The 25,889-nt window shown below is 40.5% G+C and overlaps 1 protein-coding gene and 1 pseudogene across 2 annotated transcripts in view; one reads left to right on the top strand and one right to left on the bottom strand.

The window, feature by feature from the left end:
• Window positions 1–510: 510 nt before the first annotated feature.
• Window positions 511–25,889, top strand: part of PLOD2 (procollagen-lysine,2-oxoglutarate 5-dioxygenase 2) — a 95,353-nt gene continuing 69,974 nt past the window's right edge. For both annotated transcript variants that reach the window (XM_055321333.1, XM_055321332.1), the window contains exon 1: window positions 511–738. In XM_055321333.1, coding sequence (XP_055177308.1) covers window positions 603–738 — 136 coding nt within the window. In that variant the 5' untranslated portion in view covers window positions 511–602. The remainder of the gene's footprint in view (window positions 739–25,889) is intronic.
• Window positions 12,039–16,009, bottom strand: LOC129507275 (proteasome subunit alpha type-1-like; annotated as a pseudogene).

Below are 25,889 nucleotides of genomic sequence, written 5' to 3'. Positions count from 1 at the left end.
GGGGGGGGGGGGGGGGGCTGGGAGGCGTCTGGTGCTGAGAAAGGGGGCCCCGCCTGCCGGGCACCCCCTGCACCCCCGCCCCCCCTGCGCCCCCTGCACCCCCGCCCCCCCTGCACCCCCTGCGCCCCCGGCACCCCCTGCGCCCCCTGCGCCCCCGCCCCACTCCCTAACTGCAGTGCGCGCTCGGCGTGAGCCTCCACACGTAGCCGCAGACCGCTCCTTAAATAGGTCGGAGCTGAGCAAACACTCCGGGACGAGCGACGGCGAGCGGGGGCGACCGCGCGGCGCGGCGGGTCAGCGGGCGGCCAATAGCCGGGGTGCGGCCCGCCCAGTCGCCTCCCCCGTCGGGGAGCCTATAAGTCGCCCGCGGCGCCGGGGGGCGCCCGCCCTCGCGCCCTCGCGCCCTCGCGCCCGCCCGCCCGCGTCCCGCCGCGGCTCCGCTGCGCGCACTCGGCCCCGCCGCCGCCGCCGCCGCCGCCGCCGCCGCCGCCGCCGCCGTCGCCGCCGCCGTCCCGGGCGCCCGGGGTCCCCCGCTCTCGCGAGAAGTGCGCCGCTGCAGGGCGGCGGGGGCGCCGGAGCCGCGGGCCCTGCGGAGGCCGGAGATGGGCTGCAGCGGCGCCCCGAAGCCGCCGCCGCCGCCGCCGCCGCCGCTGCTGCTGCTGCTGCTGGCGCTCGCCTCGCAGCTCTGCAGCCCCGGCGTCGGGGCCGACTCGGAGAAGCCCTGCAGCATCCCCGCAGGTGAGTCGCCCCGCGGCTCCCGGGTCGGTCATTCATCCGCCCGCCCCTCGCGCGGGGCCCCGAGGTGAGGGACGGCGCCCCCCGCCCCCCCGCCGCCGCCGCCGCCGCCCCCGCCCCCGGGGCCGCTGAGCGCGCGCAGCTCCCTCCCGCACCACGGGGCGCGGCGTCGGGCCTTGCAGGGCCCGGGCTGGGCGCGCGCACCTTTGCGGCGACTCTCCCTTCTGCTCCTTTCCTGGAACCGGCGTGAAGGACTCGTGTTGGAGGAGGCGGCGGGGCCTCTGCGACCGAAGCTCGGGGCTCGGTGGCGACACGTGCCCCCCAGCGCCCCAGGACGCCCCGGTGGCCCCTGACCCCCTGCCCGGAGGGCCGCGGGCCGCCCTCACCTGCAGGCGGCAGCTGTCCTCCCCGGGGACCCCAGGGGCGGCTCCGGACGCTCGTCTCCCCGTAGTAGCCTTTCCCCTAAACCTGGTGTCTTGCTTCCAGAAGCTGCGGCTGCAGCGCAGAGTCCAGGCCCGCGCTTCACGTTTACCGAGAGTTAAAGGGCCTCCCCGCGTGGGGTGTCTGCGCGCGGCTGGGTGCCCGCCGGTGCACGGGCGGTGTCCTTGGAGGTGGCGCTTTTGTGCTCGACTCTCTGAAACTAGATCCTGCGCTTCAGTGTCCTTGTGCTGCTGTACTGCTTCTTTTTTTTTTTTAAATTAGGATCATCTCGTCCTTTTTTTTTTTTTTTTTTAAGTAAATAGGGCGTTTTTCTGCTTGGACTTTAGGCACAAGGACAAATTTCTGTTTCAGGGTTGCAGTCAGAAGATGCCATTTGGTGTAGAACCCAGCTAGTCCACCGAAGCAGTAGTTTGTCTTCATTTTTAAGTGTTTCAGGAGGTTCCAGGGAGCTAACATGCCCATCATTCTGCATTCCTGCCAAACAGTACTTGCTTTGTCAGCTTGAGAAACTTCAGTGTGCAGGTGGATTTTTGTCCGTTACATGATGCTTTTCTTTCTCCCAGATAAATTTGGTGGTTTCGTAATGGATTTCTGAACCCTGTGTGGTTCCTTTAGATTCGAACTGAGTTTTTTTTTTTTTTTTTTCAAATTCTCTTTTAGTGTAACACCTAGAAAATAGACAAGTAAGTGCCTTCAGCAAACTTGGAAATGGAGACATTAAAAAAAAAAAAATCCCCAGAAAAATGACTTTCTTTGTTGGAGCACCCAAGGCAACCTTACTAGGAAATAAAATAATCTCCAAGGGCTTTGCTGCTTTTAGAGGGACTTCTCCAGGCTTTGTATATTTTATTTCAGTGCATTACCATCACCCCCCTCCCCTTTTTATAGAAGGCACCTCTTTGTAGCTTCCTCTAGGTTTATAGTCCAAAGCATCTTGCTTTCCCACTCTGGCTTTTAAGTTTCATGGAGCTGGACAGTAAAGTTTTAACGGACTGTAACATAAGGGAAAGAGAATTTTAGATATGAATGTTTTCCTCAGAAACTGACCACATAAAACCCACTTCTGAAATCCGAGGTCTGGTTGGTTTTGGTGGGTAGGCATGGGGAATTCAGTTAGCACCTAAATGCAGGAAAATATTAATTTGTAAATACCTGGAGGCAGCGGTAGTCAGTTTGATTATGGATCTTTGTGTAGGTAAATGAGATGAGATGATAAATATAGACAGTACACTGCTCGATGACACTGCCAGAATCATGGACTATGTTCCAGTTTCTCCCTAAAATATTATAACCGAAAGTTGCTAACCTGGACCCTTTCATTTATCTGTCAAGTGAACTTAAGAACTCTAACTTGTCTCACTTCATAGCAGGTCTTTAAGAAAAGTACTTACCGTCTCTATCCATCTGTATTTGTCACCGTGCCCCCATTAGCCATGAAGAAGTAGATTAGACCAGGCTTTCTAGGTCCAATTGACGTTTTGTTCCAGATAATTATTTATTGGGGTGAGGGTACTGTCCAGCGCATTGTGCTATATTTAGCAACATCCTTGACCCCTACCCACTAGATACCAATAGCACCCTCCTCCACATGTGAGAATGGAAAATGGCTCAGATTGAAAAATGTCCAAATGTCTCCTGAAGGGTAAAATTTCCCAGGGTTGAAAACCCCTGGATTAGAAAAATCAATGTGTATCTGGAGCAATGAGGCATTATAGTGTTACTGGAATGATACTGGCAACTCCTTTTTGAAAGCAAATGTTTATAGTGATTTTCCATTTTTCCACTGTGGTAAGGAATGTGCTATTTGAATCACATTAATCAAGTTTTGGAATATGTTTTTTCCTAGCTTTCTTTGATGCCGTGTGTTGACCAGGATTGAGAACACTGGTTTTACTTATACCTTTCAGAGGCTTTTGCCGTGTACTGTGTTCATTCCTATTTGGTTGCAACTTTGTTTTTAGCACGGAAAGAATCTAAATAAGATTTTGGTTAAAAACAATTATTTTTTCCTAGAATTACTTATAGGTATTTTCCCTTAAAATTTTATCTGTGTGGAGCCTTCAAGGCAAAAGCCTCCTAATGAGTGTCCACAAATCAGGTTAATACCATAATTTGTCTTTCCTATACTTTTCTGCTTTCTGGATGAGAGGAGAAGAGTGGACGTATCTGTCCAGTGTTTACAACCAAGTCTCCAGTCTTGGATCAAAACTTTTTTGTGTTTTCTAAGGTATCTTGGCTATTTCATGATCTAAATTGGGCAGAAACCAAGTTTTGGGCAAAAATGGAGGAAATGGTTTCAGATGTTTCTGTCAAGACCAGTATTTTTCAACCATGTTCATTTATGAACTCTTTAATTTACTCTGGCACATTCAGGGAGGAAAGGAAAGGTTTGTCCCATCTGCTGATGCAAACTGGCAATTTTTGGGGTGGAGAGGGAAAGACCAAGGTCCTGCAGAAACCTCTGGAAGGGAGAGAGAGAGATCCTTGTCTTCTGTGTACTTTCTGTGCCTGGGCTGTAGCCACAGAACGACTCATGCTTAAGCAGACTATGCCTTTTATTTCATAATATAAAAAGGGACCTATGAAACACCTGTGGAGAATGTGAGGATAGCAAGTTAAATTGAGATACCTTTTTCTACCCATCACATTGATTAAAGCATTTAAAAAAATTTTTTTTAAATTTATTTATGATAGTCACACACAGAGAGAGAGAGAGAGGCAGAGACACAGGCAGAGGGAGAAGCAGGCTCCATGCACTGGGAGCCTGACGTAGGATTCGATCCCGGGTCTCCAGGATCTCGCCCTGGGTCAAAGGCAGGCGCTAAACTGCTGTGCCACCCAGGGATCCCTGATTAAGGCATTTTAAAAATAAACTCTGATCATAATAGCTGTTGTAAGGATGGGAACCCACAGACTGTTAATAGAAGCACATCATCTTTGGAGAACAGTTTAGTAACGTCTGGTGGAATTGTTAATCCACATACCCTACTATTCTAGATACATACATATACAGTATTCTCAAATTTCTATGTCTGTCGGTTCTCCTCAAATTCTATTCATTGTTAAAACTAACTCTCAGGAAATTCTTCCCCTTACTATCTTTTTTTTTTTTTTAAAGATTTATTTATTTATTTGAGTGGGGGAGAGGGAGATACAGAATCTCACAGACTCCCTGCTGAATGTGGAGCCTGACACATGGGGTTGGGTGTGGGGCTCTCACTCTTAGGACCCTGAAATCATGACCTGAGCTGAAATCAAGTCGGATGCTCCACGGACTGAGCCACCGAGGCGCCCCATCCCTTACTAGCTTTTGTTTGGCTCACTTTCTGACTTTGTAATGTGGTTGGTTTATATCAATCATACCTCTGGGTTGGAGTTGGGGATCTCAGCTGAGGGAAGGAGAGGCCCCCAGGGCTGAGTCCAAAGTGCTTGCCCCTGGGGCGCCTAGATGGCGCTGTTGGTTGGGCCTCCAACTCTTGGTTTCAGCTCAAGCCCTGGTCCCAGGCTTGTGAGATCAAGCCCAAGTCAGGCTCCCTGCTCAGCACAGAATCTGCTTAAGACTCTCTACCCTCCCTGCCCAGTAAAATAAATAAGTGAAAAAAAAAAAAAGTGTACACCCCTGGAAACACACTCCTCTTTCATTCTGGGTCATTACTGCCTTGAGGAGGAGAGCCTTTATGGTGAGGGGTGCCAGCGGGTGCATCCCCCTGCTGTAATGTGCTCCTGCTAGTAGCCCCGAGACTGGGGACACAGTGAGGGGCAGTGTGCCCTGCTTACGAAGTGAGGGGGGGAGCAGGTGACCTGCATCAGAAGGGTTGTCTGGGCAAACAGCTAAAATAAAGTTTTCAGTGTGTAAAAGGGTCACACACACAAAAAAAGTATGTTAGATTTTTTTGTTTATTTTTTGTTTAATAAATTATAAATTCTTTGAAGTGAGGGACTAAGTTATTCATTTTTGTGCTCCTCACAGTACCTTCCCTGTTGTAACATGAAGATTCTCAGTGTCTGGTCCACTTGTAGAATTTTAAAAAGTAGCATGTAGTCAGTGAGATTGCATTTTTCCAGGATTTTAACTATTTTCACTGAACTTCTTTTCTCTACTTGTGGACCCATACACTATCATGATCTAGCAATTTATCAATGAAATATCTAGCAAGGCCGTGTTTCTGAAATGTGGTTTAGCAGCTCTTCTCCCAGGTTATATTTTTCTGTTCTACTTACCTTACTCAATGTAAAGTCACACCTTCAGAAATACTCTCAGGTGATTGGATACCATGATTTTTTTTTTTTTAAATTTTACAAATGGTGAAGTGGAGACTTGGAATGGTTATGTAACTTGCAGAGGATCACATAGCTGGAAAGCAACACAGGTGTAGCTTGTGTCCTTTCTCCAGGCTGTGCTCTTCGTCGACCTTCTTATTGTTCTGTTGGACTTTTGGGACTTATGGGAAATAGAGCCTAGACTTTAGAGACCTAAAGAAGCAAAAGGAATGCTTTGCTAAAAGGAAAGCACATATTTGTAGGCTTATGTAAATGGAGGAGAAAGGGATTGGCACAGGCTGAAGGAAAACTGGGCCCTAGGCCAGGGTGGCAAACTGTGGCCCGTAAGCCAAATCTGGCAGGCCACAGCTGTCTGTTTTTGTATGGCTGGTGAGTTAACAATAGTTTTTCTATATTTGTTTGTTTTTCTATTCTATTTATTTATTCATGAGAGACACACAGAGAGAGGCAGAGGCTTCTTGCAGGGAACCCGATGCAGGACTCGATCCCTGATCCCCAAGACCCCGGGATCACACCCTGAGCCGAAGGCAGAAGCTCAACCGCTGAGCCACCCAGGCATCCCAAGTTTTCCTATTTTTAAATGGTTGAAAATATCAAATGTAAAGTAGTATATCGTGACATGTGAAAGTTATATGAAACTCAACAGTCAGGGTCCATCAAGTTTTATTGGCAGACAGGCACGCTTATTTATGTACATATTGTTTGTGGCTGCTTTGGTGCTGTAAGGCAGAGTCAAATAGTTGCCACTGAGACTGTATGGCTTGCAAAATATAGATTATTTACTATCTGGTCCTGAAAAGAAAAAGTTTGTGGATCCTTGCCTTAGGACATGACATTTCCGTTTAAGCTGTGGCTTATGCAGATCTGTTGCTCTCTTGGAAGGAGCTGGATTCTGGACAGTAGCAGCTGATTCTGGGCATGTGAAAGGTCTGTTTTTCATTTTAGACTTTCCAGTGATTTCTATGGTGTTTTTAATTCAAAGATACAGCTTCTCTGTTACGACTTTTAAAACATGGCACTCGATGCTAACTAGACACGTGCTGTGGTGTAAATAGTGTACTCATGATCAAAAAGGAATAAAACATTGAATGATGGAAAAGGAGATGCATAATTCTTCTTCATAGCTTGTGGGTGTTCTAGAATTTTGGTCTAGAAACTTGGTTATGAATTGTGGCTCAGTTCCTGGGAGAAAATGATTAGCACATTTATCAATGAGTACTTTTATTTTTCTTTAGCAGTTGCTATGAATTAGGCTAAACTGAGAAATAGGTGGCTCTTAAAGTGACAGATAGTTTTCTTTTACATTTTTCTAGTTTGCATTTGCAGTGATCTGCTTGCCTCACTGAATTAACCTTAAATAACAGAACTAATTTTTAGAGCTATCGAGATTATAGTTAGCTAAGAAATAGTCATCCTGAGTAGTAGAATAATAGAGTGTGTTATGATGTGTTATCTTATACTGCTTACTAGCTATACAGCCTTACTGTTGCTGCCTGTGTTTGGAAATGCCGTTACTGAGAGTAGTCTAACAGCACAGAAGTTATTACTACCCTGTTTGTGTCATAAGAATGCCCCTTCAAAAACTGTTGCTTATCGTTAAAAAATAACTTTCAATATCCCCCACTCAGGATAACTGTATTTTAAAACAAAATTCAAAGAGTAGAGGTATGTTATTTTTATACACAGAGGAAAGATTTCCGTTATGTATTTTCTTTTGTACTTTAAGAGAGGGAAATTGATTTCTTTTTTTTTTTTTTTTTTTTTAGGGAAATTGATTTCTGTTAATAACGTCACTTAATTTTTATTTATTTTGTTTTTAAAAATATTTTATTTATTCATTCATGAAAGACACAGAGAGAAAGGCAGAGACATAGGTAGAGGGAGAAGCAGGTTCCCTGCAGGGAGCCAGCTGTGGGACTGGAACAGGGACGCCAGTTATATTGATTGTTACGTTGATTTTCGTAACTGCTTTCATTATTTTGGGTTCATAAGACATCCCAGTGTGTATTACATTTACTGGTCATCTATTCATTTTCTTTTTTTTTTTTAATTTTTTTTAATTTATTTTATGATAGTCACACAGAGAGAGAGAAAGAGGCAGAGACACAGGCAGAGGGAGAAGCAGGCTCCATGCACCGGGAGCCCGACGTGGGATTCGATCCGGGGTCTCCAGGATCGCGCCCTGGGCCAAAGGCAGGCGCCAAACCGCTGCGCCACCCAGGGATCCCCATCTATTCATTTTCTTTAGGATTACATTCTCAAATTTGTAGAAAGGATTCTCCTATTTATTTTCTAGTTACTATTTATCTGTTTTAAAGTTCCTTCAAAGACAAAGAGTAAAGGTTTTCCTTTGATTTAAGTGCTAATGTGGTTCTACTCCTCTATTATGTTGACATCACAAGGTAAAGGTTCTTATGGCATGAAGGAACTTTCAAGCACATGCAATTTTTTTTTTAAAGATTTTATTTATTTATTCATGAGAGACACTGAGGGAGAGAGGCAGAGGGAGAAGCAGGCTCCATGCAGGGAGCCCGACATGGGACTCCATCGCTAGTCTCCAGGATCACACCCCGGGCTGAAGGCGGCGCTAAACCGCTGAGCCACCGGGCTGCCCAAGCACATGCAATTGTTATCTCTTTCGTCACCATCTACAGTCAGCCTCAGATACTCGAGTACAGCAAGTTGAGTGTGCATCATGCCACACAGCTTCACACTCCTGCAGGCACAGCAGCAAGTGGAAGATGTTCATAGAAGCCCAGAAGTCTTGGGTTCCTGATTCTGGGCATTGTTCATAAAAAACTCCAGAAGCTATGTTTTTTAATTCCAGTGGCCACAGAGTCTCAGCACAGAGCCATTGTCCCATTAACTAGGCTCTGTCATTGACTAGTCTGTTTCATTAGTTCGGAACCACAGCTTTCATGGGGCCTTAGGGTGCTAATTACTTACAGGTACTACACACAGGGCTAAGAAGGTAGCCAGTTACTTTTAGATATTTTAAATGTATTCTCCAACTGGTTCTTTAAACATTTAATCCTTTTCTTCCTGTTTCTATCAGGATGATAAACACCCGCAGCTATTTCAATACCTCAAAAAAAAAAATCAGCAAATATAGAATTTAAATCACTTCTTAAAAAAAAAAAGAAAAAGAAGAAGCTGGCAGATATTTTGCAGGCAGACTAAAATGACCTCTCTAATTCAATCATCTAGGGAAGTCTCACAGGGCTGTTATGCAGTGAGCAAACTGGTCCTTTGATGGGATTTTCCAGTCATGCCCAAGCCAGCTCTGAGGCCCCTTGTCTTCAGAGGTCCCGCGTCTCCTGCTCTAGCCATGCTAGGTCTTTCCTGGCCTCCAGCTGGCACCACAACTGTGACCAGAGTGCTCTGCTTGTCCAGACCCTCCGAAATTCTTGTCGGCCACATCTAGAGAAGGACAATTCTCCTTTTCTTCTTAGTTTAGTTTAAACAGGGTTGGAATTTTTTAAACAGTGACTTTACTAGGTAACCAAGGGCAAAACAAAACATAACTCCAAACTGGAAAACCACCAAAGCAAAGCAATCAACAGACTTACAAAGTAGAGACTCAGAGTTCTTACTCTATTCTGACTTAAGTATAATTAGAGACCTGCATACCTGGAATAGTTTGGGGGGTTCCTAGGTTCTGTGTCCTTGCTCAGCTTTTCTTTCTCTACTTTTCTATCCCATTTCTATTTCTTCCTACCATGTTCCTTTCTACAGAGAGCTTTTTCTTCTCCTGGTTTGCAGTCCATAAAATCATGGACTTTTTAAGTTTGTAAGTGTTAATAGGTTATGAAATAATAAGAAATATATATTTTGGTCTCTGCTCCTGGTCCCTGATAATATTTGGTCTTTGATCCTGGTTCTTGCTACATAGCTTCTAAAACCCTTGTAATTTTCGAGTGATAGGAGTTTGTCATATAACTACTAAATCCCTTAGAATTTCCTGGGTGAAAAGAACATCTTTTGTTCTAATGAGGTGATTCTTGATGGGCTTTTGAATGGGGGCTGATCACCAGAAAGATTAAGCCATGATTAAAAGCTTGAAGTTTTCAGGGGCACCTGGGTGGTTCAGTCAGTTAAGACTCTTGGTTTTGGCTCAACTTATGATTTTGGAGTCATGAGTTGAGCCCCGCTTGGGGCTCTGCACTCAGTGGGAGTCTGCTTGAGATTCTGTTTCCCTCTCCCTCTGATCCTTCCCCAGTGCATGCACACACACTCTCTCTAAAATAAATAACTCTAAAAAAAAAAAAAAAAAGAAAGAAAGAAAGAAAGAAAGAAAGAAAGAAGGAAGGAAACTTGAAGCTTTCAGCCCTAAAACTCCTCTTCTGTAAAGGAAGAGGGGTTAGAAAATAAGTCAATAATTGACTATGCCTACATGGTGAAGCCTTTACAAAAAGCATGGGGTTTGGAGAGCCTCCGGGTTGGTGATTGCATCTATATGCGAGAAGGGTGGTATACCCCAAATCAATAGGGACACATGGTCTTCTTTCATATAGCTGTTCATTCTAAAATATCCTTTGTAGTAAATTTGCAATAGTCAACTGTTTTCCTGGGTTCTGTGGGCTGCTCTAGTAAATTTTCAAACCAGAGGAGGGGGTGTTGGGAACTTCTGATTTGTAGTCAAGTCAGACAGAAGTTGTGGGTAACCTGGGGACCTACTACTTGTGATTGGCATCTAAAATGGGAGCATTCTTGTGGGACTGAACCTTAACCTATAGGGTCTGTGCTAATTCTAGTTGAATTGAATTAAATTGCAGGACACATGCCTGGTGTGGGAAAATTGGCCAGTGTGGGGGAAAAAAATCTACATATCTGGTATCAGAAGTATTGTGTGTCAATAGTAGAGGAGAAATATGACTGTTTTCCCTAGACGTAGGTATACTAGTATCTTTATAGTTTCATAGGTCATATCAACATAACCCTAGCCATTAGACAAACTATTTTCTTCTGTGTGAGTGAAAGATTTTATGCATTTCTTTTCCTATAGCTCTGTTGGCATTGCTTTAATTCTTGGTTTTCAGTAGCTATTTACATTTGCTTTTATGAGTCTACATACTTTAATAAATCTCTATTTATTTAATTAACTAAACTTTAAAAATTCTCCCGGAATACATTTTTTTCTAGAAGTAACTAACATGTTGTAACTTCTTAGGTACAAACATATGCTAAGAATAATTCCCTTGGTGGAATTCTCTGAATATCACAATTAATATCTCAAAATTTAATTCAGCAAGTATTTATTCAATAACTAGTCTGTGTTGTGTTGCCTTATGTAAAGGGAAAATAGAAAAATGAAACAAACAAAAAACACACCAGGCTCAGTTCCTGCTCCACACTAAAATTCTAAGATACTTATGGGAGAAGCAATGCATATATAAAACTGAACAAATGGAAGGAGCATTAAGGTGAAGTGGCCTGGCCTATGGGGGAAGAGCACTGACATCCGGGCCTCAGGAAACCATGATCTAAATTCTGACCCTTTTATTCATCAACCTTGAGCCAATTGCCTTGCTTCTCCAGACTTCCTTTGTAATTTATGATCTTTATACTTCTGTTTATTTGATGTCTCCTGAATCCTAAGAGTCAGGATGTGGAGTAGAGGCAGAGGCTGCTGGAATCAGAAAACAGGCCTGAAGGAAACTTACTATTAACACATTGGTTATGCCAAAGGAAGCATAGATACAAAGTTGTTTTGTACTTTAATATTCTAGTTAGTCTCCCAGGAGCTGGACTTGGACAGGCCTCGATATTGCTTTTTTTTCCTAATTAACTTTTGATTGAGAGGTAACAAAGTCCGTCTAAGAATAACTCTAATTATATTTACATTTAAAAATATTCCAAGTGTTTTAATGTGAGAGTGGAAAATAGTCTGGTGTTTATATGAAGCTATTTTCTGGCTTCTGAAAGGAATCCTATATTCTTCAGTACATTTAAGTACTGTAAGCTGTGTAAGCTGGTTTTGTTTTGTGGTTTGTTTTTTTTTTTTTTTTTTTTTAGAGATTTTTATTTATTCATAGAAACAGAGAGAGAGAGGCAGAGACACAGGCAGAGGGAGAAGCAGGCTCCATGCAGGGAGCCGGACAGACTCGATCCCGGGTCTCCAGGATCACAGCCTGGTCTGAAGGCGGTGCTAAACCACTGAGCCACCTGGGCTGTCCTGTAAGCTGTTTTTAAAAATAACTATATTCTTCTGCTTCAGTATTGACTGTTTAAGTCCTGCTGGTTAACAAAAATGATGCTAGTAATTATTTAAAATTAGAAAAAGATTTTTTTCTTTTTCTTTTTTTTTGGGCAGGTGAAACAATTTTATTTCACAGTTGTCTTTAAAACCACAAAGACACTATGTTCTTCATATAAAAACATTAGTACAGATAACTATACTTTCTAGAAAATGATTATATAGACCCTCTCAAATAAAAATACACACCATTATATGGTTCAGACAAGTTACTTGGGAAAAACACATCTGGACCGATTCCTAAAACATACCAGAAGACCACGCCGCATCTTTTGGTTCAAAGTATAGATTACTGTCATCAGCAAGGCTCCTGCATTCTTACATATTTGATAATACACATATAGGCTGGTTTGTGACTTAATGCTCCATTGGTTCATCAGCCTTTTCTGCAGGTTCATCAGCAGGTTGAGCAGGCTGTGCCTTTCTCTGTGGTCTTTCTTCAAGACCTTCCAGGAACGGAGATACATCATCATCATCATAAATCGTAAACTCCAAGTCTTTACCAACAATTCCAATGGAAATATTCTTTGTAGTTAGGTCCTGTCCTGCAGGAAGTGTCTCTCGTAAGGCACGCAGACCATGTTTAACCGGTTCATTCAAATTGCACTCCATAAAACCAGACATATGTCTCCAAGTAAGTACGAGCTGATTGAGAACGGGCTCCAATGGACATGGCTCTACAGTCAAAATAGTTGGCAGATGGACAGGTTTGGAAAATGTGAGGGCCCATATCATCATAACCAGCAATGAGCAGTCCAACACCATATGGTCTCCGGCCATACCGTTGTGTTGGTATCTGGGTCTTGCTTCCAATTAGAGATACAAGACGAGACACAGCAAGAGGTCTGTCAAATACAAATCTGGAATCCAAACACTCCTGGTGCATAAAATTACATAACAGTCTAGCATCAGCAGTAAGTCCCGCAATTGAGATACCAATATGGTTATCAACATGAAGATTTTTCTTCTGATGAGCTGCAAGCTCTGACTGTGCTCTCTTCAATGCAACCAACACTGCATGGGTTTTTGATTTCAGACCAACTGTGGCTGAACCTTGTTTGACAGCTTCCATTGCATATTCAATTTGATGAATCCTGCCCTGAGGGCTCCAAACAGTGACATCATTGTCATACTGGTTGCGAAACACGGTTCTGGCTCTGGCGCGGGTCCCGCTTCGGCCTCCGGCAGAGGTGGCGGCTTCAGGAGCCGATTTTTTTCTTTTTGAAAGATTTTATTTATTTATTCATAAGAGACACTAAGAGAGGGGCAGAGGGAGAGGCAGTCTCCCTGAGGGGAGCCTGATGTGGGACTCAATCCCAGAACCCTGGGATCATGACCTGAGCAAAAGGCAGAGACGTTCAACCACTGAGCCACCCAGGCTCCCCTAGAAAAAAGTTTTGATGAAATGTACTGTTTAAAAATTGGAGACCCTCTTCCAAACTGTTCCTGGAACAGTTAATCAAATCATCTAATTTTTAGATTCACTAAATATCTGTAAAATATGACTGCATTTATAAACTAGGAACATGGTAAATGAGAAGAAAATCAGTTTATGGGAGAAAAGAATTTGTATCTGTCTCTGTATGCATGCATGTGTCTCTAGTCATGGAGATTTACTCTTAATCCTTAAGAATGGAGTAGAAAGTTGGAATGCCTTTTGATCTGGAATTTTCTTTGGTATCCTGCTCGAGCATTGTCATAGTAGCATTTATTCTACTTATGTTTGCACCCGAAGAATGGAACATATCTTGTGAGTGGCATCATCTTAGACCCAATCTTAGGGGGAGATGGTAGTGCCCAGTGCTTTTTCTCTTTTCTTGGCTCCCCCCCCCCCCTTGCTGTTTACAGAGGGATTTTGTGTAAATTGAAGGAAGCAGTTCAAATAAAACAATTGCAGGGGGGAGAGGGTAGCTTAATTTTGAAAATATATACAGTTGTTACTTTTTCAAGCGTAAGATTACCAAAAATCACAGAACCATTTAGCCTGGATGTTGTTTTTGGAGATTAACTGTGATTTCTTGAATAAGCAAGTAAGCATTAGCAGATGTTTTTTCCCATAAAGTAGGTAAGGTTAAAGAAATAAAGAAAGATCTATTTTAAAAAATGATAAACTAACTTTTGTATTGTTATTTAACATAAAGTAGTTGGTATTTTTATATCCCACAAGTGTAAGCATAGGGTTTTTTCATAGGGTATAAAATCCTAAACAGTCAGCCCCCTTTTCTCTCTAGCAAGTCCCTGAATGGTGCTATTGCACCAGTATCAGCAGTGTCATCGTGGGCTACTCTTTATGGGTGAGTGGATAGGTAAGATTTTATGAAAGATGCCACGTGGGAGACAATGGTAAGGTAATGGTTAAGGGGATAAGGTTTTGGAATCAGAGAGCCTAAATTTAAATCCCCCTCTACCACTTATTTGCTGATTATCCTTGGAACAAGTTACTTAACCTCACTGAATCATAGTTTCTTTGTAATGATAATTGTCACCTAGGGTTGGTTTGCGGATTAAATGTGATAATGCCTGTAAAAGGCTTAGCACAGGGTCTGTGAACAGAAATTACTCCATAACTGCCACTAACTAAAGTTATTATTTTATTTTTATTTTATTTTTTTTTATTTTTAAAGATTTTATTTATTTATTCATGAGAGACACACACACAGAGAGAGAGGCAGAGACACAGGCAGAGGGAGAAGCAGGCTCCATGCAGGGAGCCTGATGTGGGACTTGATCCCGGGTCTCCAGGTTCACGCCCTGGACTGAAGGCGGCGCTTAAACCGCTGAGCCACCGGGGCTGCCCTAAAGTTATTATTTTAAACAGTAGAATTCTGATTACCCTTATTCTAAAGTGGAACCTAGAATTAAGGTATAGAATATTTCATGTATTCTGATTGGTAATGAGAGAAAAGTAGAGGTTGTCAATAAATTCTAGAAAATAAGTTTTAACAAGTTGAGATATAAAGATAGTTTTTTCCAGGGGAACACAAAGGAAATAAACAATAAATTTAGTGGTGTAGTCTCTTTGGTGATGTTCTTTATTTACTCAGATTCAAATCCTTGAAGTCACTTTCCCCATTCCTCTGATTTATTCTTTTTTTTTTTTTTTTTAAGATTTTGTTTATTTATTCATGAGAGAGAGAGAGAAGCAGAGACACAGGCAGAGGGAGAAGCAGGCTCCATACAGGGAGCCCGATGTGGGACTCTATCCTGGGACTCAGGGATCATGCTCTGAGCCAAAGGCAGACACCCAACCGCTGAGCCACCCAGGCATTTCCCTGATTTATTCTTGATAGTCAAATATGTTGAGTTCCAGTCATTATTTTCTCTTGCTGTTTTTTTTTTAAATCTGTAATGGAAAGCATATCCATATATAACATATAACTAAATATCTCAAACATCTTTTTTTAAAACATAATCTTAATACCATTATCACACTCAGTAGCAATTTCTTCATTTCATCTAATGCCTATTTAAGTTCATTTTTCCACCTTTTCTCAAAAGTGTCTTTTTAGAGTTGGTTTGTTTGATCAGTCTATCAGGATCCATTAATTTTTCCTCCTAAATACCCTCCAAGCTATCGGCACCTTAGTCCAGGCTACAGATCTTGGGCAGCTTGAGGGTTAAACCCAGCCTATTTATTGGTTTCCAGAAAGCTTGAACTAAGTCCTGTGTTTTTAAAATCAGGAGATTTTACTTAAAAGTCTGGAATTTATTTCTCTTAAGGGGAGGTGGGGAAGGAAGACCTGGAAGCATGGATTTGCCTTCTGGCTGATACTGAGAAGAGCTCACCACAGCTTCCACCTGGCCTCTTCACTAATGTGTGTTTGCAACTCTTGCTCTGCCCACATATCACAGAATGAGATAGTTATAATCGCTTCTTTAATTATTACTCTATCTCATCTTTTCATATTAATCTTTCTAGAGTCCAGTAGCTCTTAATCAGGAGTGATTTCGCCCCGAGGGGATATTTGATAACATTTGGAGACATTTTTAAGTGCCATGAGTGGTGGGTGCTACTGGCATTCTGTGGGTGGTGGTCAGGGATGCTGCTAAAACATCCTACAATGCATAGCACATCCGCCATGAGAAAGAATTAACTGGCTCCAAATGTTTCTAATTTCACTGCTCTGTTCAGAAGCTTCCAGTACCTTCCATGTATTTATTATTTCCCAGTTTTCACTCTGTATTCATACCATACTTCTCACTGTCCAGACATACTTTTGTCTTTCTTAAATCATACCTGTTTTTCCAGTTCCCTCCCACTGTCAGAATCCCACTTGTCCTTTTTAAGACCTCCATGCTTCCCATTCATGAAGCTGTTTTTGATGTCACTTATCAGAGTGTTCTCCAAAAATCATTTTATTGCAGCTGGAAACTTTCTTAAAGATGACTGATTTTAATATTTTCTTTTACTACTGTTCCTATTTCTCTAATCCAAGAAATGGAATCTAGAGGTATTAAGTGATGTATTCTACAAATGGTTCTTTGTCCTCCCCCCGCCCTTGCTAACATATAATCTATTGCTTAATTAGGTGTTTAATATGTTATTACCCTTCTTTCCATGTGAATTAACTTCATATTCTCTGTTGGATTTACCTGTAAGAGGACAACAGTGTCTCTTATTGTGGGTTTCAAGTCTGTGAATTGCTATGCCTTAGAACCACAAGCCTCTGTAAGTTTCTTTGTCTATGGATCCTACAGGGGTCTGGTAACCCATGACTTACCTCAGTCCCAATTACCAAGAGGTTTGGGCACCTATGCCTGTAAGAGTTCCATTCAGAAAAGAGAAGCTATTTTAGATATTTCGAGCAGAAAGAGATTTAACAAGTTTAACAAATGGGCTTACACAATTATGGGAAAGGCTGGAAGGTCAGGCTTTAGGCTGAACCCTCAGCCTTGATACTTAGAACAGGAAAGTTCTAGGAAGTAGGGAGTTACTACCTGATTACAGTTTGAGGGTAGGTCTGTTGAGTTATGAATACATTGCCGTAGCTATAATTCAGGGGTCAGGAAGCTATCTCCACTGACTTCTTACATGAAGCTGGTGACTAGACTCTAGGAAGTAGAATTCAACTGCTGCCTCAGCAGCATGTCTGTCTGCCTATGTGTCTCCCTCCCTGTCTCTTTTTCTCCCTTTCTTCTTCTCTTCCTGCACAAAATGGAAGACTGGAACACTGATGTAGAGTAACTCCACATTTTGTGAAAACTTGCTTACTAGTGGAAATAGCCAGAAGTCAGGGAGAGAAGACCATCTGTCTTCCACATCTCATACACATGAATCTGAAAGATGGAGCATGATTTTCATCTGGAACTTCGCTCCAAAAGAGTTAGAGAAATGTAGCTTCAACATTTATGACTTTTTTTTCAGTAATTATTCTTGAAGCTTGACAGATCACTCAGTAATTTCAGAATTTTATGTCTTTGACAGTGGGGATGCAAGCATGGAGTCAGCATTACATGAAACACATGCTCTACTTACTAACATGAAAGTCTATTATAAAGTTCTAAGATTTTTGAATGCTTTCTCGACTTTCAAGACCAACTGCTGAAGAAAGTCATAAGAAAAATAAAACTATAAAATAGAGGCAGCTAAGTAATAGGAATTTATTTCCCCTTATCCTCCTTTTTTTTTTTTAAGTGGATCATAACTTATGTGGAGGACAGTGTAGTGCAAATTATTTCTAATTACAATTTTATAGTGTTTGACTTTCAGCTATTCATTCATTTTCTTGTTTTCTAGTGCTTTCATCTCACACAACACCCTATTAGTTTTCAGTAATTACTTAGCTGACTAAAGTCACTTTTCTGAGATGAAACAACTGGGGCTTATTTAAGGCTTCTGGAATTTGAGAAGGTTAAGAGATAACAGAAAAAATTCTGGCTCATTTAGGAAGGAAGGATTTACTTTGACTCCACTTCTTAAGTATTCATGAAAGTGAAAGTACAAGAGCAAACTTTGTGCATCATCATAACTTCACAATCACAGATTTACTTTTAATGATTTTTATTTGAAAGTTTGGTTTTCATGTAATCTTTTTTATAACTTTTGTAGTTTCTTTGCCCATAGCAGAAAGTATAAATAAGCTTGTGGCTGAGCAAATCTGCAGGAGTATCTTGCATTATAATTAGAATGTTGGGCTTCCTTGAAATTATTTGGAGTTAGGACATACAATGCTTTGTTTTACTTATCTAGGTAAGTTTTTTTTTTTTTTTTTACTTATCTAAGTTTTACTTTACTTATCGAAGTTCTTCGCCAACTACACATGCCATTTATTTTTTTAAAAAACTCATTTGTTTAGCTTATTTTTGATAATTTTTGACAATTCCAAATGGTAAGTACATACACTTCAAAGTTAAAATGAATAAACAAACAAAACTAGGTTGGAAATGGATGGATTAGATTAATAAATGCTAATACAGCATTTTAAGCTCTTGGTTTTATGTGTGTATGTTTAAAACAATAAATCTCAAATATTTTTGCTCCCCTTTTGATGAAGATAAAAATAAATCTTTGGTGAATCCAGATATATTTTGATGACATGTGCCCCAATAAGCAGTTTAACCCTTTCTAATCATATTTTTCATCTGTAAATCATTCTGAAAACTAGTAAAAAGTGGCAAATCTATTGTAAGAAATGTTGAAGCACCAGTGGGAGTCAGTAAGAACTAAGATACAACAGACTTAATGAAGATGGTATAACTTCATTTAAAAATTGTATTTTGGTTATAATGAAAATAAATGCATATAAATGAAAACAAAGATATTTAAGAAGAATAAATTTGTCTGCATTTCCACTATCATTAGTAAACAATGTAAAACATTTTGATACTTTTTTCCCTTTTTTTTGGTTCACATTTCTTCATAGGTTTTCATTATAAAATCAAGATACATACACATATTGACAAGTGTAAAGAGATAATTTTACATTCTATCATATTCACAAAACACTACATTGTAAGTATCTTCTTATGGCTTTTTTTTTTAAGATTTTATTTATGAGAGACAGAGAGAGAGAGAGAGAGAAAGAGGCAGAGGGAGAAGCAGGCTCCATGCAGGGAGCCTGACGTGGGACTCGATCCCGGTCCCCAGGATCACGCCCCAAACTGAAGGCGGTGCCAGACCGCTGAGCCACCCGGGCTTCCCCTTCTTATGGCTTTAAATACTGTTCCAATCATGATTTTTAAGTAATATTTTGATATCTGTTATGGGGTTATGCCATAATTTGTATAACCATTATTCTATTATTAGATACAGGATTTCTTTCTTTCTTTCTTTCTTTCTTTCTTTCTTTCTTTCTTTCTTTCTTTCTTTCTTTCTTTTTAAAGATTTTTAACTTATTTATTTAGGAGAGACACACAGAGAGAGGCAGAGACCTAGGCAGAGGGAGAAGCGGGCTCCTCACAGGGAGCCCGATGTGAGACTTGATCCTGGAACCCCGGAATCACGTCCTGAATGGAAGGCAGATGCTCAACCGCTGAGCCACCCAGGCATCCCATGATTTCTTTTCTGTTTTGTAGTAACCAAAATAATATTGTAGGGATACTCTTGAAAATGCATTTTGGTTTCCATTTTTGCAAGATAAGTCCAAGAAACAAAATTTTTGAAATCAAAAGGTATGAATTCTTTTATCTCTTGTTGCATATTATCGAATTGCTTTTCAGAGGTTATATGGTCATTTCAACCAGCACGTACCAAATGGTCTGTTATGTGGAATTCTCAGCAGCAGCATTATTTTTAAAAGATGTTTTTATAGTTTTTTTGGGGAAATAAGAGTGGGATTCTCAAATTTATAATGATTTCCTTCTTTACTTGACAAAATAAAACCATTTTTCCCCTGCTCTTTTTTCTGAGTTGCATCTTTATGTCAGAAGTACTAAAATAGAGTAAAAAAGGACAATAAACAGATGTATCACATAGATATAAGTACCACAAAGAAAAATAAAATGGGATGAGGGCTAAGAGTGCTTAAGTTGGCAATGCCATTTTAGGTACTGTTTTCATATTGGTTGCATTTGAACAGACATGAAGAGAGGAATTTTTGCTGGAAGAAGAGCATTACAGGCAGAAGGAATCACAAGTACCAATGCTTGATGTGTCCCTGGAACAGCAAGTTTTCCCATGTGTCTGCAGGTAGGGGCAGGGAGAGGCTAGTGGTAGAAGAGGAGATCAGAATGACAGGACCAGATCCATTAGGGACTCAGAGATTATGGTAAGGAGTTGGGATTTCATTGAGTACAACTGCTCAACTATACACTGAAGCCCTTGGCTGATAGAGTTATATAGATGTATCATTCTAGGGACAGTGTAAGGAATAGGATGAAGTGGACAGGGATAAATGCAGGGAGATCCTTCTGGAAGCTATTTCAGTAGTCCAGGGAAGAGATGATGGTGCCCAGATTTAGACCACTCACAGAGGTGGTGGTTAAGTAAGGCTGGATTCTGTAGTGCTGATAGAATTTGCAGATAGATTGGATGGGAAGTGTCAGCAGAACAGAGGAGTTAAAGTTTTGTAAGTTAGATGTTTAAATTTGTTCCCAGGATCAGGGATCTAGTGGGAGGGTTGTAACATATCCCCCACTGATAAGCAGAGGGACTACCGTATATGTTAATCAAATCATCATGCTGTACACCTTAAACATACACAATGGTGTATGTCAATTATTTCTCAGTAAAACCAAAAAAAAAAAAAAAAGCTTATATTTGCCTAAATTCATGTCAGTATAGCCTAGTTGCCATTTTTATTTCTCACTTTTGTTTGCATGGATTGGAACTTCCTTGAGACACTTTGGTAACTATTTTATAGTTATTTTAATAATCACTATTGTTAAAATTCATAGTCTGTTTTTTGTCTATGATATTGTTATCCAAGTGTTTATTCAGTAAAGTGCTGGTACTGAAAAACAGACCCCCTACATCAGAAATTTTGCAAGGAAAGTCAGAGTGTTAAACTCTAGGAAGAAGGCCAAAACAGCTGCTATGATTCACTGAACTCTGAATTTGGGAGGGAACACTCTGCAAAAATGATAGTTAAAGCGCTAAAAAATTACAGAGCAGCTTGCAGCAGATTTTTAAGTTTATAGAAATTGCCATATAACCAAAGCAAGGAAGAGGAGAACAAATGGGGGAAGGTCAGCCAGTGCTCCCGCAGTCCCTGAATCAGCTGTGGTCTGCACCAAGGCATCTGTGAGTTTGATTTGACCGGAGATTGGAATGTGCTGATGATACTTTTCTCTTCTCATTTGATGCAATGTATTAATTAAAAAGCTTTGTTTGAATACAGCTTTTATTGTTTGTTATTTATCATGCTTAATATGTTTAAAGGCAAGCACTAAGAGATTTATGTATCTGGAAAATACTCCCCTCACCTACTTTCCATCCAGTTCAACGGCAAAATAAATAGTGTAGTATGAGAGGTTTGGATTTTGCAGTATTTTCATTGACCATCCTTTGCATAAAACATGTAGCTACCCTGTAGTTGGAAAAAGGTCCCCAGTGCTTCTGATATGTGCCACTGTTAGTTTTCAGAAGGAGATGGGGGGAGAAAAATTGGAAAAAGACACTGAAAGTGAATAAGCAAAGAGAGGAGAAAAAAACAGTACTGAGAGAAAAATCTGGAGGTAATAGTTTGATACAGCTGGCTGGTTGGCAGTAAACTTTTTTTTGCTAATTGAATCAAACAAGGAAACTTGCTGGATTGCATCATTTTCTATTTACTGAAAAAAAAAAAAAGAAAATGCCATACACATATTGATTTAGGTATATGGTATTTAGACAATATTAGTATCTTTTAATGAAGGAAATAGAATAGTAGCTAGTAGCTTCAGTTGCGATTTATAGTTATTTCAATACTAGATAGCCTCGGTTGTGGTTTTTAGTTACTTTCAATAGGAGGTTTATAGTTACTTTGCTATTGTGTTAAAGTGTAACTTAGTAATCACTTTTCATATAGGAGTGTTTGGTAAATGATACAGTAAGAGACATTGTTACAAATTCCTCTAACCCTCTAGGGACAGAAATGAGAAAGAAAAACAAACAAACAAACAAAATAGCTGGCTTTTAAAGAGGGGACTCCTGAGAAGTCAATATTGCTAAGATTATAGTCATTTCCACTCCCTATACAAACAGCACACTTTTTAACATGAACTCATCATTCCTCCAGGCCTTAGTTTTAGTATGAATTCCTGAGAGTTCTTCCTTAACCCCCCAATTTAAAACAACTTCTGTTATTAAAAGCTCTCATCTTATTCTTGCTTTGAATTCATTCTTAGCATTCACCAAAATGTCCACGTATACATAGTTATGCAATTATTTGCTTACCATCTGTCACCCCACTGCCTGTTATATTGTAAAATCCATGAAGGCAGCGATGGATTCTTCCAAGAATATTTACTGAGTGCCTCCTTTGTGTCAACACAGCTCCTAAAGTTTACGTTGTCCTCAATTCTGATGTTTGCTTGTATCTCTAACATTTAAGTGCCCAGCTCACAGATATCCATCAAGAACTGTTTGTTGAAAGGATGGAGATGAAGCCATTGATTATTTACAGGGCTCAAAGGTAGAGTGGAGGCAAGGTTTACATCTGTACTTCGGGAATATAAATTGATGCTGAGGCTGGGACCTTTTTCCTCTATCATGGGCTGAAATTTCCAAGTGCTCCTGCTTAAGTGGTATTCCTTTGATGAACAAGGGGTTCTCTCTGACCACAGTGATCTACCTCTCTGAAAATGGAAATAAGAATAATCCAGAGATACTGAATGATTAATTGGTCTGAGGTGGGTCTGGGGCATCCTTTTTTTTTTTTTTTTAAAGCTCTTCAGGTGTTTGTATTATGCATACCAAGTCCAAAATTACTGTCCTAAAGGAAGAGGAGTATGGAGTTTATGTCTAGAGGTTTCTCTTTTCTTTGAATACTGCTTGTTTTATTTTGGCAGAACAGTTTTTAGGTAGGGTGTGTGCGTGTATGGTTGTACATTTTTTCCCCAGAAGGAGTTTTGAATTTTTTCCATGCCATTCTAATAATTATCAAAGCAACACAAAATTTCACCAAATACCATGGAAGCCTGAGATACTTTTTACTGCTTCAGCCCGAGAATGTTTAAGGTCAGCGTGACTATTTTTTACAATAAAAACTAGAACCTCCCTAATGTTAGATATTATCTTGTAATTGCATTTGGGGAGTTTAAGTAAGTTGGAAGATACATCTCTAAAGATTTCATGTGGTAGTGATCGCTTGATGAACATTTGTGAAATACAAAAATTTTAATTTTAATATAGTTAACTTTGTACTTTTGGGATATAAGCATCATAGCTTTCTCTTTATATTAATGATAATTAAAGATAGGAAAACCATTTACTGACTTTAATACATAGTATGAACAAATGAGTTTTCTTCCTCTCAGTACATGTTATAAAGATTATAAAAGGGCAATAACAGGAAAAACATAATTGTGTTGTTGACAGAAGCAGGCATACTACTAACATCTAGATATCAAAATGGAGACCAAGAAATTAGAGGTAAGAAATAGCATGTGCAAAACTTATCATGGGGATAAATAACTATAGAATTAGATGTGTTTTGGGGAATTCCTCTATCATGGGAAGATATAGTAAGGAATGATCATGAAACATCAGGAAGAGATTATACTTGGTATTCTCTGCTTAATTATAGAATTTTATAGAATGATTTCTATTAAGTGTTTAGAGGAAGGTCAGAGGCCCCATGGCTTAACTGACTGGAATGCTCAATGACTAAAAATGCTAACAGAGTAATTTGTGACTTTGAGAAAATATTTTCTATTCTTATTTAAAGCCATATTGTATATTTCTGGAAAATGACACATAAATAGGATAGTTTAATCTGGAATCTCTAATATAAACAATTACTAATTTATGAAATCATTGTGAGTTTTCTCCACTCTGAGAAATTCCAGAATTAAGAGCAAGTGAAGAGTGCTGGGGAGGTCTTCGATGTGAAGAAATACTGATACTTACCCCTGCTCCTAGGTCTCGGTGAAATCAGACATCCTGGGGAGCTGTTCTCTGATGAGTAATGTCAGGAACCCTTTCAGCAGTGGGAATGTCTCCTTGTTTTACTTTTGAGAACTTGGAGTTTGGGGAATTTCTCACATCAGTGGGTCCTATGTGACACTGTGACTGAAATGCTGACTCACTCAGGTACAACCTGACCCAGTCTCCAAGAGTACCCTGCTCTGGATGGATTGATACTCCTAAGATTAGACTGCATTCAAAAGAGAGCTATTTTATAAACATCTGCTTTAAATATGTGTACGATTACTTAATGCCTTGCTATGTTTTTGTTCTTTTTGAAGAACCAGTTAACCATTCATTTCTAATATGTTGCAGCTAGGTATTAATAGAATATGATTATACAAGAGACGGGGAAGAGAGAAAGAGAGAGATCAGCTTTTTCACAGTGACCATCCTCTAACAATGCTCTTTGCCAATAGCTGATATTTCTTTTCCCCAGTTGCTTTTCAACGTACATGTTCTAATCCTTGTAACACATTTCTTACAAATGACTCAAAGTGATGAAATTTATACGGGAATGTGCAACTTTGCCTTGCTTATTCTACAAATAGTTTTTTTATGAGATTTTTTATTTATTTGAGAGAGAGCACAAGATGGGGAGTAGCAAGCAGAGGGAGAGAGAAGTAGGCTCTCCACTGAGCAGGGAGCCAGTTGTGGAACTTGATCCCAGGACCCCAGGATCATGACCTGAGCCAAAGACAGATACCCAACCAACTGAGCCACCCAGATGCCCCTACATACAGTTCTTTTCTTTTTTTTTTTTAAAGAAAACCTCTTTTGATTTCTGCCTAAAACCAATGAAAATCTAAATAAAATAAAGTACAGGAAAGCTTCACATTTTAGGATTGGCTCAGTTATTATTCTGCTTTATGCGTTCTAATAGGACACTTAAACTACATTTAGGTTGTCTGATAGTTGGTTTCCATAATTCTTTCAGGAGCAAATGACAAAGGAAAAGTTATAGGGACTGTATCCCCTTCAGGATAGGGAATATGGCATTTAAATATTTTTATTATTGGGGCACATGGGTGGCTCAGTGGTTGAGCATCTATCTTTGGCTCAGGTCATGATCCTGGGATATTGGGATTGAGTCCCGCATCAGGCTTGCTTCTCCCTCGAGCTATGTCTTTGCCTCTCTCTGTGTGTCTGTCATGAATAGATAAATAAAATCTTAGATATTTTTATGATCTAGAGGGGCACAGTAAATACTTTTAATTTAAACATTTTCTTACCTCTTTACCCACACAGCAGACTAAACTTTTAAGGTTAGTCTTCTTAAACAGTTGGGAGTTCTTCTCTACTCCTTTTTTCTCAAATCTCACATTTAATCTGTCCATCAGTTTTGTTTAATTTACCTTCAAAATATATCCAAACTGATCACTTTTTATCTTCTTTACTACTACTCCTTGATCTTTATCAGCATGGCCTCTACCCTAGATTATCGTAAACACTCTCCCAATCTGGCTTCCTGATTTTATCCTTGACTTCTTTCAGTCATAGCAACCAGAGTAATCCTGTTAAACTTCAGTCTGGTTATGGGACACGTTTTTTTTGTTTGTTTTTTGTTTTAAGATTTTATTTATTTGGGCAGCCCCGGTGGTGCAGCGGTTTAGCGCCACCTGCAGCCCAGGGCATGATCCTGGAGACCCGGGATCGAGTCCCGTGTCAGGCTCCCTGCATGGAGCCTGCTTCTCCCTCTGCCTGTGTCTCTGCCTCTCTCTCTCTCTCTCTGTTGCTCATGAATAAATAAATAAAATATTAAAAGAAAGAAAAAAGATTTTATTTATTTATTCATGAGGGACACGAAGGGAGAGGCAAGGATATAGGCAGAAGGAGAAGCAGGCTCCCTATGGGGAGCCCAATGCAGGACTCAATCCCAGGACCCTGGATCACGACCTGAGCCAAAGGCAGACTCTCAACCACTGAGCCACCCAGGCATCCTGGAACACAGTATTGTATAGCAGTTATGAGACAGACTTTGGAGCCAGGTTATCAGGGTTCAAATCTTGGTCCTGTCATTTATAGTCTGTTTATTTTGGAGCAACATATTTAAACATAACATTGGAATAGTTGTATCTTTTTTGGGTTTCTGGACGCAATGCCTTTGGTGGTAGTTTTTCCAGTAATACC

The sequence above is a fragment of the Nyctereutes procyonoides genome, unplaced genomic scaffold, assembly GCF_905146905.1.
Source record: "Nyctereutes procyonoides isolate TBG_1078 unplaced genomic scaffold, NYPRO_anot_genome, whole genome shotgun sequence".
In the NCBI taxonomy this organism is placed as follows: Eukaryota; Metazoa; Chordata; class Mammalia; order Carnivora; family Canidae; genus Nyctereutes; species Nyctereutes procyonoides.
The sequence above is the reverse complement of the archived record's forward strand: the minus strand, read 5'-3'. Positions and strand labels throughout refer to the sequence as shown.